Genomic DNA, 13,648 nt, shown 5'->3' with positions numbered 1-13,648 from the left:
ATAATTAACATGGGATGCATAGAAAGTGTCATTATAAACTGGTTTATAATGTATTATGATTGCATTATGAGTGCTTACGAGTGCTCACTTACGAGTGATAACTGTAATTATACAGTGTTATATGCATATCAAATTGCATTTATACCTGACTGTATACGTCATTGTAGCATGCTTTATATTATAATGTGTTATGATTATTGTTATAAAGCATTATGAATAATACGTTCTTATAACTATGTGTGTGTGTGCGTGCCTACCTGTTGTGGGTGTGAGTTCCCTCTTGGCTGCCGTCTGCCCACAGACGCACACACACACCGCCTGCCTCCCACCATCCTCTTCCCCTCCTCTCCTCCCTCCCTCATCCTCTCCTCTCCTCATCCCTCCATCCTCTCCTCCTCCTCCTCCTCTCCTCTCCACACGGAGCGCCACGCTGGAGCTCCTGGCTAACGCTAGCAGCCTGTTAGCCGCCAGCACGGCGCAAACCCCCTTCCTCCACCTCCGCAGTCCTCTCCCCGTCCTCTGCCCTCCTCCTGCTAGGGGCGGAACAGTTCATTGAATTAATCCATAGAATTTTTTTTTGACAAAAGATAATTTAACCCATTTAGACTTGTTTTAACCTTATACCTTTCATTCCGGGAACACAACTACAGCATGTAATTTTAGATGATGCTATATAAATATATATACTAGCCAATACCCGGCAATGTGCGGTTATGAGCTCGGTATGCATAGGTCATTGACCATTAGCACATGCAGGTGACAGTATAGACGATATTCACACGGCGGCCATATTGCCATTAAGTCAATGAAATACCACCCCAGTTGCCACAGCAACGCAATGTTAAATTCCCAAATGGCCGCCGTGTGAATATGGACTATAGTGTGGTGAGTGTGTGATAACCCGGTCATTTACGACCCTAAGTGTGCTAATAACACAGTTATTACGCAGTGTGTGTGTCAGTGTGTGTGTGTGTGTGTGTATAAGCCAAGTCTAGCCAGCGGCTAGAGATCCCATAGCCTGCTGGGCTGTAACCATGACAACAGAACCCATAACCCGAATGCCGAATCTTCGGTGATTACACAAAAACGCTAATAAACATCTTAGATTTCGGGAAAGTGAAAAAAGGGCCACATCACTGTGTGCAAATGCTAATGGTCAATGCCCGTGTGCACGTTCAGATCAATTATTCAACCCACTGAGCTGAAACATGCAGAACAGACTGAATGGCGGACAGAGGTTTTCCTTAATATATAATAGGATGATATACACGTATATCTGTCTTTCATTTTTTATTGATTTTCTATTTTTTCTTATGAACATAACATTTTCTATCTGCTAGAGGCTGAGAACATTTTTTTTTTTATAGTGAACATTGACAATTCTGTAAAGTTGTTCAAAAAACGCTCACGAGTCACTTCGTGACACGTTGTAAGCTTGTAGATCAGCTATTTCTGCTATTTTTACATGCATACAATTATTAAATATGTCAATAATGTCTTGCATATTATTTATATTTATATAAATATATATTATATTTGTCATATCTGCCCTGTGCAATTTTTTATTACAACGCCTAAAAGGCCTCATAGTGCTCCAATGTTCAACGCCAAACACACAATTAAAATCGTTAATCGCAATTATTTGAGTGACAATTAATCGTCAACTTAAATTTGTAATCGTGACAGCCCCATTAGTGAGGCCCTTTTTTTTATTACACAAAAAGCGTGCCTCTCCATTATTCAATGAATCGAAAAAGCAATCAGTAGCATAACCGCTAAGAAACATAATGAATAGTTGCAACCATACTTCCTGTGTCTCCCCCCGTCTCCTCCTCTCCGCCCAGGGCCTCCACCAGTCTCCTGACCTCCGTCTCCACTCCCTCTCTCTCCTCCAGGAGGCGATAGAACAGGGTGCGCTGTGCGGAGAGGGCGCCCGCGCGTCGGTAGGTGTGCACGAGCGCGCCGGCCAGGAGTGCGCACGTGGCGAGGAGCGTGGCGCGTGCCCCTCGGCTCCGGGTCAGGAGACCCCGCAGGCGCGCGAGGTCGGAAGTCGCGGCGGAACGCTCGCACTCCACAGAGGAGACACGCAGGTGGAGAGACTCCACCTGAGAGTGATACAGCTGAGAGGGAGACACACACAGAGAGAGAGAGAGTTGTGTACGTAGGATGATTGTCACCTGCTGTGTCCCATGTCTTTTTCTGATTGAGGTTTTCTAATGAAGCTTCCAATGTCATTTATGATGTCATCATTTTTATTAAAAGAAAAAAATATAATAAAATCTGATTTGAATAATAAACTGATTAATCAGATTAAATTTGTATTAATGTTTTTGTAATTAAATCAAAATTCTTCATATATATATATAATAATATGCAATGTTTATCTGCAACTGTGCAGAAAAACTCCATTGCATGTTGAAATGTGTATTTCATCAATCTAAATCAGTGGTTCTCAAACTTTTTCTCGTCAAGGACCCCCAAATATATAAATACTTGTCCGCGGAACGCCCATCTGAAAATATGATGTGCAGAAGCAAAGGTTTGTGTAAAAATGTTCACCAATGTTCAAGATTTTTGATAAATAGCAGATCTACAAGCTCAGAGCGTGACACTCTGTGCTGTGCTATATGAGCTTGTAGAGTATAAAAGGTTAAAGTGGTTAAAATGATTGTGATGCTACTGTATGTCAACTACTTTTTCTGGAGATCCCCTGGAACCCCCCCAAAAACCCCTGGGGGTCCCCGGACCCCACTTTGAAAACCACTGATCTAAATCACGCAAAGGAATCAAACTTGAATCATGCGGATCTCGGGATCCACATAAGAACGGAGTTGCTCCAATGTGGATCTCTTACCAGCCTGTGAAAATAGTCATCTATTATGTCAGTTGTCTATCTATGACTTGTGTCTATAATGTAGCCCATATTTGGCCAAGGTTTCAATGCAATCAGAGCTCCAATAACTTCCATCATGATATTAATGTTAAACTAGGACGGCTTTTTGACGTAACGTTCCACCAATCCATGAAGCTGATGGTCAGGGATCAGGGAAGCCGATGCATACGATCGATCTCCCGAACAAACAGAGAATTTCTGCGTCTTTCTCAGACCCGCGGGCCGACTGATACAGTATAGGTTTTTTAGTTTTTTAGTTTCTAGTGACATTCTGCACCGCACACCTCGGGGTCATATGAGACACAAGTTTTAGACCGAACGGTCGGACCCTTTCCGAGTTACGGCCGGCACAGTTTTCTGCGTGACAGTCACACAGAGATTCTGTGAATTATAGTAAAGTATATCGTCTCTGTCGGGTGGAAACCTCATATGTCCCAAACAGTTACTTTTCAGGATTCAAATTTAAAAACAGCAGAAGTAGCAAATCTACAAGCTCAAAATGCACTCTTTGCGCCGTGTTTCAAGCTTGTAGATCTGCCACTTTTGATGCTTTTTTTGTGACGCTGTGGTATGATCAAGTAGGGCATTCATTTCCGAAAAAACACAAAAAGATAATATGTGGATCTTTATATCTTTATTATATAAAAAAAAAACTGTGAAAAAAAGTGTTGTGGTGGTACTTCAGTGTCGTAGTAGCAGTGTGCATACAACGTTTGGCACCGATAGGTCCAGTGCTGATTAGCTGTGTGTGTGTGTGTGTGTGTGTGTGTGTGTTACCTGTGCTTTGTTGTGTAGTTGTGTGACAGTGTGCGTGTGCTGCTGGTCCATCTCCTTCCTGTGCGTGTCCCAGGCCTGCTCCCTGTGTCGCACACTCTCCTCCAGACGAGACAACACACACTGCTGACTCCTCTGCAGCTCACGCACACACACACTCTTACTGTCACACACACTCTGCAGCTGCACCATCTACAGAGACAGAGAGAGAGACAGACAGAGAGACAGAGAGACAGAGAGAGAGAGAGAGAGAGAGAGAGAGGGACAGAGCAAGAGAGAAAAGATGAATGTTAAAGAATTTCATATAATCACTGTTTTATGAACAGTTTGGAACTATGGATAGGCAATGTGGATTTGATCACAATATATCATTTTCATCATGCAAACAAATTTGCGTTTTGTTAAAGTAAGTAAAAATAAGTTTTAAAACGCTCTAAATTCTCATACTAAGTGAGAAGGTCTTGAGTGGCTCATAGGATAAGGATAAGGATAATTCCTTTTAACAGGACGTTCATGAAAGTCCTTGCTGGCTTGTTTCCAATGAGGGCCTGTGAGCAATTAGGGGTTAAGAGTCTTGATCAGGGACAAATTTCATTTCATCGACACATATGCTGGCGTGGCCTGGAATCGTACCTGGGGCAACCAGGGCCTCTGGCTCCCAAGGCGGGCTCACTAACCACTCAGCTATGGCCGCCCTCATTGTCAGTAGTCGCCCGAGAACGAGGGAGTCTAACCAGTGTTGATTTCGTCGACTAAAAAACGATGACAAAAAATGTTTGTCAACTACCTTTTTTCACTGACGAAAACAAAATAAAAACAAAATAAAAACTAAGCTATGATGACTGAAACTAAGACTAAATATATTGACAATTTCGTCAACAAATTGTGAGGGACTAGTGGAAGTCATTTTATTCTTGGTTGCGCTCAGGCGTTGCGCTCTGAAAATAGCAGATCTACAAGCTTGTAGATCGGCTATTTTCAGCATGCAACAAAGTGTAAAATCAGCCATTACGAAGCCATCAAGGCACCGCCAAAACACATTTTAGTCAACTTTAGTCAACTAATTCTAAGTCTAAACTAGACTAACAGTAAAACATGTCAGATGACTAAAATATGACTAAAACTAATGGAATGTGATTCAAAAGACTATGAATAAAACTGAATCAAAAGTTCCAATTCCAATTGTGTGTTCCATTTTATTTTGTGTCATCACTTCCAATTCCACTTATTTGTCCTGTGTGAGCTCTCTCTGATTGGATCAAATTGATATCCTGACCTGAAAATGTATTTTTGAACTGATCTGAACAAACACTTCGTAGCAATGATTACTCTCAGAATATAGAGCTATTTAGATGAACATTTATTTTAACAAAAATATATCACTTACACCCCTGTGAAGTCTTTATTGATTGGTGCTTTCTATTTCAGCTTACTAGAAGTGTCAAGTCTGCTTTTAAAAAAAACACCGGAAGCAGCAGCCTACCTGCCATCAGTGACATTTATACCAGCAGGTGTAGGAATAAAGCTACCAGCATCATGAAAGATGCCACCCACCCTGCTCACGGTCTGTTTGCCCCCCTCCCCTCGGGCAGCAGGCTGCGTAGCATCAAGGCCAGTACCACCAGGCTAAGAAAATAGCTTCTACCCAGAAGCTGTGAGAATCATGAACTCTTGACCTTGAACTATGATGATCATTGCATTAGTGATCTAGTGATCTGTGAGAATTACCCGTGAACAATGAACTAAGAACTGAACGAGAAAACTTGAATTGTTTTTAAATGCTGTTTTCAATGTTGCTGCTTTTATACTCTGTTTTTTTATTGCACAGTTTCAGTTTTGTTTAGCTGTATTTTATTTATGCTGCCATGACCAGGACCTAGGTAACACATTTCGTTCTGTAATGGAATGACAATAAAGCTCCTTGAACCTTGAACCTTGAACTCTGGTTAATGGTAACCTGGCATGGTAACCATAGACATATAAAGGTAGACGCCTCATTCGGCTCTGAAGCGTCTGTATCTCGGGCGCGCTTCCTGCTTCCGCAGGGCTGCCGTGTGCGTCACACACTCGGAAGTTCGGTAGGCCAATCAGAGGCAGGTGGGGGCGGGTCTTTTTGTAACCCAGCTCTTAACCCTTTGAGAGGCAGCAGCTGTGCGCAGCATCTAGTTAGTTGGAACTTGGCATCCACATCTATTTGTGAAATTCAAATAAGAGACATGGTCCTTTTTCATATCAAGGTCCATTATTTATTCAGCATTTGAGTCACGGAACACCGTTTGATAAGCTTTAGCCTCTCACACCCAAAACGTAGAATATGTTATCGTTCGATAAGATGTTGTCAAAATAACAATTGTTTACGTTCTCTAATTGTGTACTTGTTTAGTAAGTAATGCAGATGTTTAACAATTTGACTCTTGACAGAGTGAAATGTTATACTCAAGATTTAAAGATCTATAAGGGTCCATTTGGTTATCAACTCTCCATCATTTAGCTGGGTACCACCTGGAACCCCCTCAAGGACCACTGGTGGTTCCCGGACCACTGGTTGAGAACCATTGCACTGACAAGTCCCGGAAAAGACGCACTGTGATTGGCCAGTAGTCAACGCACTGTGAGCGCTGTGATTGGCCAGTAGTCACTTTGAGTGACAGGTTCCCTGCGGAAGACGGAAGAGCCGCCGTGTATTGCGATACCAGTCGCCCCAATGAACTGCAGAGGCCAATGAGGTATCTAGGTTTCTAATATCTATGATGGTAACCTGCATGGCGACCAGCCAGCCAATTGCAGGCTATGGGATTTATCAGTCACAATTAGGTATTTTTCTGACCCAAAGAGTTCAGATATAATCATAATCACACTCATACAGTAACATCCTCAGTGTTCATTTATCCATTTGTAACTCTGAGTTAAAGGTAGGGTAAGTGATTTACTTTGGTTAAAATAAGTGTTAAATAGCTCTATATTCTGATAGTAATCATTGCTATAGAGTGTTTGTTCAGTAAAAGGAGTCTCCATGTCTCTCCAGCTCTTTAATAAACAGAAAATGCATTTTCAGTGCTCTCTCCTGATTGGCTTACATTTTGTCACCTACCTGAAAATGTACTATAGGCCTATTCTGTTTACTAAAGAGCTGGAGAGACCCCTGTGACGCTCTGTAGCAATGATTACTATCAGAATATAGAACTTTAACCTTTTTAACACATTGAATGCCAAAAACGGTCCGGACCGTTTTTGAGGGTCCAAACGAGAAGTGCCGAAAACGGTCCGGACCGTTTTTGACCCAATTCTATTTTTATACGAGTGGCCCACGTGGGGCGCTAAAACGAAACTTTGACATCACCCAAGGAGTTTCTGAGAAGAAGAGGCTGGATGTGGCTCCATGTCAAAAATCCTTCCGGTCGGCGTTTTCAATGTTATCTCCTTGACCAAAAGCTTAATATCTCCATTTCTTTTTAATGTGGTGGAAACGAGCCGTTTTCGATCGGCGATCACGCTGCAATGGAGGGTTGCGTTGGAAATATTATTGTTCCAGGAGTTAGTCGGGACCCTCCGCCGTCTCGCACGCACGCTTTGTTTACATGCACTTCCGCGTCGGGGCTTCTCACAGCACGAAACGTATAACGCAAGTGGATGGAAGAAATGCAGGCACTCAACGTATAATATTTTAATAAACCTCTGGCACCCAATGTGTTAACTAAAACAAATATTTTACAAAAAAATATCACTTACCCTACCTTTAAATGAACACTGAGGAGTGTACGGTGTAAACTCACCGTGTCATTGGCTCTGTTGAGGTCAGAGGTCAGGGTGTTGACCTGTTCTACGATGAGGTCACACAGCTCCGAGCACGAGAAGTTACCCAGCATGCACTGGGAGGCGTCCAACAGCACACAGCCCGCCACCAAACGCTGGTACAGAGAGTACAGGAACGACACACGCTCCTACACACACACACACACACACACACACACACACACACACACACACACACACACACACACACACACACACACACACACACACACACACACACACACACACACACACACACACACACACACACACACACACACACACACACACACACACACACACACACACACACACAGCACAGGGATAAAGTTCCTGTCCACCACCCAGGGTTTCCGCTAGGCAATTTTGGGGCCGGCCACCTTGGCCGACAGGCCATAGTATAATCAACGTCACATGCCCGTTTGCAGATACATGCAGATACATGCATTTTGATAACAATACTTTTGTATTTTTACTCAAGTACATTTTGAATTCCTGACTTTTACCGGTACACAGAGTATTTCTACATTACAGTATTGATCCTTTTACGGTACTTAAGTAAAGAATTTGAGTACTTTTTCCACCACTGATACAGATAAACCTGTGGGTACCTTGGATTCTTTCTGGAAGACTTCTGTGACACGTTGGAGCTCCGCCTTGCCCTCCTCCCTCTCTCTCTCCCTGTCCTCCCTCTCTCTCTCCCGCTCCTCCCTTTCTCTCTCCCTCTGTTCGCTCTCTCTCTCCCTCTCCTCCCTGTCTATCCTTCTCTCCTCCTCCCTGCCCTGTCGCTCTGTCTCCAGGGTGAGTTGGGCGCTCTCCACTTCCACCCGGAGCCTGTGTGTCAGCGCCGACGAATCAGAGCTCTCCTGGCATAGGTGCGTCACTTCCTCCCTCGTGTTGGCCAATAGCAGGTCAGACTCCTGGGGACATGTGACAGATGAGTCCAACGAGTGGGAGTCCTGTAAAGTCACTTTAGCAGTCACTTGATGCTTAGTTGTATGTTGATGTTTTCCCTCCCTCGTTCCATTGGAGCCAATCAGTTTGTTTTTAATCACATTTATAACCCATTAACTCATTGAGTGCCTGAATTATTTCTGGCTATTTCTGGCCAGTACGATTTTTTTTTCAAAGTAAAAAAAAAGTGCTTAGGAAGCGAGATACAGCCTTTTTCAGTTATAAGTTAAACAAGGAGTGGATGGAGCTGCAAATCTTCAGATAATGATATCTTGGGTTCAAGAAAGTTTAGTTCGTTTTTTTATTTTTTTTTCAAAAACACGTGAAACACGTTAATGGCACGTTGCACCATAGCGGTAAAACACGTGAAACACGTTGGCACTCAATGAGTTAATAAACTTAGTTTTTCTTATTTTTTTATAAAAGTAGAAAGAGCTCCAAATTTACAAGAGCTCCAACTTGTTGTGAGCTTGTAGATCTGATATTTTTGCTCTTTGCTGTACGACAAAGTTTGGAATCATTTATGCATTTTTTTGTGGTCATTTTCTTTTTTTCATGTAAGGAATTTTGTTAAAACGCTGAGGTTTTTCCTGAATTCTGGGAATGTCAGCAATTTGGGGATTTTTGTTCTTTTATACTTCTTTAAAAGACAAGGTTAAGTTATACAGAAATAAAGAAAAACATGGATCGGTGGTAGAAAAGGTCTACAAAGACTCCAGTGGACTGGGCGGCTCAAACTGTGACACATTTGGTGAAGTGGATGAGAGGATGTACCTCAGAGTGTGTGTGTGTGTGTGTAGGTGTGTGCGTGTGTGCTTGCGTGCGTGCGTGCGTGCGTGCGTGCGTGCGTGCGTGCGTGCGTGCGTGCGTGCGTGTGTGTGTGTGTAGGTGTGTAGGTGTGTGCGTGTGTGTGTGTGGTTGTTGTTGTACCTCAATGTGTTTGAGTTGCTGTGAGTTGATGTGTCTGTGAGTCTGGTTGTCCTGCTCCAGTCTCTCTGAGGCACACAGCAACTCCTGGAGCTGACGCACACAATCACACACACACACACACACGCACACGCACGCAAGCACACACACAAACCATAGTTAGAGCAAGAAACCGCTAAACACTAAGAAGCAGTAAGACAGCTACAAATGTACAGTAACAAAACGTTACACAGTGATATCAAAAGAAGCTGTGGGAAAATGAACCGGGACAGGAAACCTGGGAGTACATTTATGCACACAACTTATTGATTAATACTACTAGTCCATACCCGTCGGGGGATATGAGCACCCAAAGTATATGCAGTTTGGGTTATGCGCTGTGCACAGATAGTATATCAGGGATGGAAAGTGACTGTTGGTACCTGCAACAGTTCCAACACATGCGTGCACGGCGTGTCCCATCGCCGCGTCCCCACACAAACATACACGGCCGGACGGACCCGTCACCGCTTAAGCACGTTCCTCTATGTGTGCTTGTGAAAGAACCGCACACGCGCACGTCCCGTCGCCGCGTAAGCACGTTCTCTGTGTGTGCTTGTGGTAGACGGCAACAGTGTAACACAGTGGGTCTATGGATTCGACGCATGCGCAGTTTGATCATTCATCCCATAGGTCGGAAGGCCATCCCACAGCTGGGGAGTCGTAACCATGGCGACATTCTTTTACATAAAAACGCTAATAAACAGCTGACATTTGGGGAAAGCGAAAAACGGGCTTCGGTGTTCCGTGCACATGGTAATGGTCAATGGCTGGGCGATTTTTTGCACACAGCACAGACAGCTACAGAGCCACAGAGCTACAGAGGCACAGAGCTTTGGTTAGTTATTGGAGGATGTCAATGATCTATTGCTTGTAGATTGTTATTTTCGCTACTTTTATCACGTAAGAAAGAAAGAAAGATATTGTCACAATATGCGTGTACAGACACTTGTGTGTATCTGTTTGTTAGTGTTGTGTGTATTGGCAGTAGGAGTTGCACACGTGCGTGTGCGTGTGTGTGTGTGCCTTGACGACCTTGCAGGCTTATGCATAGGCTAAAAAGATTTAGATAGAATGTTATGCAGACAGATACCAGGTCATTAATTTGTAGACCTGGCATTTTAGACCTATAGCTTTTTGGATATTATACTGTTTAGACTGATGATAGGTTCTATGATCCTAGATGACAATTTATTTTTTTAGGTTTTTTTTCCCCCACGATCGTAACCCTTTTTCACCCGGTGCCAGTTTTCTTTGCGTACCTGTGTGTTAGTGTTGTCCAGTGTGTGTTGGTAGTAGCTCAGTGTGTTCTTCAGTAGTAGTAGAACAGCATCAGTGTGCGTGTGTGTGTCCTGTCTATCTGCAGCCTCTGGAAACAAACAAGTTAACATTACAGCAATCTGGGAACCTGAACAATGTACTGTATTGTAGTGCTTCGAAAACACCAGGTAAACACCACTAAAAACTATATTATATTTTATACTTTGGCCATTCAAAAATAGCAGATATACAAGCTCATAGCGCGTCACTTTTTGCCGCTATATTTTTTAAAATCTATATTTTTAAAGCGTACATTTTGAACTCAAATGTTTGCTTAGGTCCCTACTCCCTGGCACAAAATATTTTTGAGATGGGGGGGGGGGGGGGGTCCGCAACCAAATACATACATTCATTTTGGGGGTCCTTGACATGAAAAAGTTTGACAACCACTGGTCTAAACAACATGCTATCTAAATCACATTCTGTACATTTGTGGTCAAGGAAAAACTAAACAAAAAAACACGTACCTGTGTTGTGTGTTGTTACAATGTTGTGTCGCTGTAGTGTGTGTTGGATCTGGTTTATACAGTTCATGTACGTCTCTTCTATACAGGACCGTGTCTTCCCAGCCTGCACGCACGCGCGCGCACACACACACACACACACACACACACACACACACACACACACACACACACACACACACACACACACACACACACACACACACACACACACACACACACACACACACACACACACACACACACACACACACACACACACACACACACACATTAATGTCTTTAAAAACAAACAGCTCTTGCATATTAATGAGCCAACCTGCTTTCATGTGTAAGTGTGTGTACCTGTTGTAACAGTGACATGCAGTTTGTGTGTGTACCTGTTGTAACAGTGACAGACAGACAGTGTGTGTGTGTGTGTGTGTGTGTGTACCTGCTGTAACAGTGACAGACAGTGTGTGTGTTGTCTCTCCTCTTCCTCTAGTCTGTCCATCAGCTCAGAGCTCCTCTTCCTCTCCGTCTCCACGGCGACGCTCAGCTCACATCTACACTGCTCGTACTCCTTCTGCAACCTACACACACACACACACACACATTTGAAATATTTATTTATGTCCACATAATAAGTACAGGATGTACAAAGGACATAAACATTGCCAGTGCAGTCAGATGAAGGGAAAACAGTTAGTTACAAAGCGCATGTAAAGCAGAGCATTGTTACATACAAAACAAAAGATGGCATACTTGTCGAACACAGCGGACAACAATCATGGATAAAGGAAGCAACGCCTCCTCCAGATTGAGCGGCTTCCTATAATAGCTGATATTGAGCAGTACCTTGCTAATTGTTTAGCCCTCCTTTTGGAGAGGCCGGCCATTTGCAGGCCCTTCACAACCAACTTGTGCACGTGTCCTAGACTACCAAAGATAAAAACCAAAAGTTTACATCTGTAGCCTAGCTGAGAGATGGTCTGCTCTAGCTGATGATATTTTAGCACTTTGGTTAGGAAGGCTTCCTCTAAGCTGTAATCAAAAGTACAGCCGACCTCGAAAATGAACACCTCCCTATGGTTTTCATTAACAACAATGACATCAGGGGTGTTAGCTGAGATGTTAGAGAACACAGAATCATCGTTACACAGGTTAAACATGCTCGGCTTCACAGTAGAATGCTTATACAGACCTAAAAATAGAAGTGATATCTTTAGATATCAAATCCACTATTCTGTCATGCCTACTTATGTAGAGTCCCCTGTATACATGGCACCCATTTAAGATGTGGGACATGGTTTCAGCTATTTGTTCATGACCATGATGTATACAGTGAGGAGCATGGTTGCCTGGAAACCAGATGGAGAGGTTAAGTTTAGTTGGTAAAACCTGCAACCTCGCTTTCAGAGTAAAGACAACAATGCATTTGTCTAAAGCAAAATTTTTGAGCACAGAGTGCGAGACAGAATGGCCCGCAGCGGGGAGACATGCAGTCTTCCCTTGCAACCCCAGTTCAGTCCAATGCTGCCGCTGCCTTTGCTGTTGTGCCCATAAGAGGCGACCTCGGGCATTAGTCAGTGGGAGTTGGTGTTCTGTTCCACACACAGTCATAGATGCTCTGACAGAGATACTGGGGTCAGATATAAAGTCCTCCGAGACAGCCATCGCCTCTGAGTTAGACCCTAACCACTTCAAGGTAACATCAGCCCAACAGCACAGATCGTTTAAGTCCGGCCAGTCTGACCACACACCGAAGCCGGGAGAGCGACTGTCTAGCTTTCCACTAGGTTTCCTCCTGAAGCCTAGGAAGCTAGGATCCGAGCCACATGCCAGGGGGACCTTACGTCGTTTTAGGTCCAGGAATAGAGATGAACGTGCAAGCTCTCTCACATACTGGTCATCATTGTTCAGCATATTTAACAAGTGGGAGAGCCTCGTAGCAATATATGTCCATTCAAAATTGGGAACACCCAAACCACCCTCACGTTTACTGTGAAATATAATGTCACATGTTGTGTGTGTGTTAAGACCAGTCCATTGTCTCACTAAGTGCACAGTTTTGTCAGTCAAATCACGTAGTGATTTTCGTGGAACATGTACATTGGAGAAAAGATGTTGTACCTTGGCCAATGCTATTATTCTGACTGCCTCCAGTTTCATGATTGGAGGCAGAGGCGATGTGTGGATCAAGTCGAGTCTGCTGGAGTACTCAGCAATGATTACCTCGACCTGATCGCCCCACTCGCCTGCCACATTAAACTTGTGGCCCAAATATGTGTAAGTCTCGTGACGTGAATAGACTTTAAGGGGTTTATTGCAAATTGTGAAATCAGTTAGTGTATCTGTTTTAGAGTGGTACCAGCGATTTCCTCCGCTCCGCCTTTCATATAAAACTGCACATTTGGATTCTTTTACCTCTAATCCTGACCATTCCAAAAAGGAATCGGTTTTGGAGAGCATGTTCTTTATTACAGCCCCATGATGAGAGGCTAAC

General features: G+C 43.5%; 1 protein-coding gene across 4 annotated transcripts in view; it reads right to left on the bottom strand.

Moving 5' to 3' along the window:
* ccdc171 (coiled-coil domain containing 171) overlaps positions 1–13,648 on the bottom strand; it is an 87,831-nt gene that overhangs the window by 62,995 nt on the left and 11,188 nt on the right. For 3 of the 4 annotated variants that reach the window (XR_013934268.1, XM_080446448.1, XM_080446450.1), the window contains exons 7-15: positions 11,597–11,735; positions 11,167–11,269; positions 10,642–10,748; positions 9,344–9,433; positions 8,071–8,379; positions 7,441–7,608; positions 3,671–3,859; positions 1,808–2,120; positions 258–533 (exon numbers count right to left, since the gene is read on the bottom strand). Coding sequence is in view for 3 of the 4 variants with exons in the window: in XM_080446448.1 (XP_080302574.1) it covers positions 258–533; positions 1,808–2,120; positions 3,671–3,859; positions 7,441–7,608; positions 8,071–8,379; positions 9,344–9,433; positions 10,642–10,748; positions 11,167–11,269; positions 11,597–11,735 (1,694 nt within the window). In the remaining variant the exon portion in view is untranslated. The remainder of the gene's footprint in view (positions 1–257; positions 534–1,807; positions 2,121–3,670; positions 3,860–7,440; positions 7,609–8,070; positions 8,380–9,343; positions 9,434–10,641; positions 10,749–11,166; positions 11,270–11,596; positions 11,736–13,648) is intronic. The other variant, XM_080446449.1, reaches the window with a different exon arrangement.

The sequence above is a fragment of the Gymnoscopelus braueri genome (assembly GCF_963280865.1).
Source record: "Gymnoscopelus braueri genome assembly, chromosome: 13".
In the NCBI taxonomy this organism is placed as follows: domain Eukaryota; kingdom Metazoa; phylum Chordata; class Actinopteri; order Myctophiformes; family Myctophidae; genus Gymnoscopelus; species Gymnoscopelus braueri.
The sequence above is the reverse complement of the archived record's forward strand: the minus strand, read 5'-3'. Positions and strand labels throughout refer to the sequence as shown.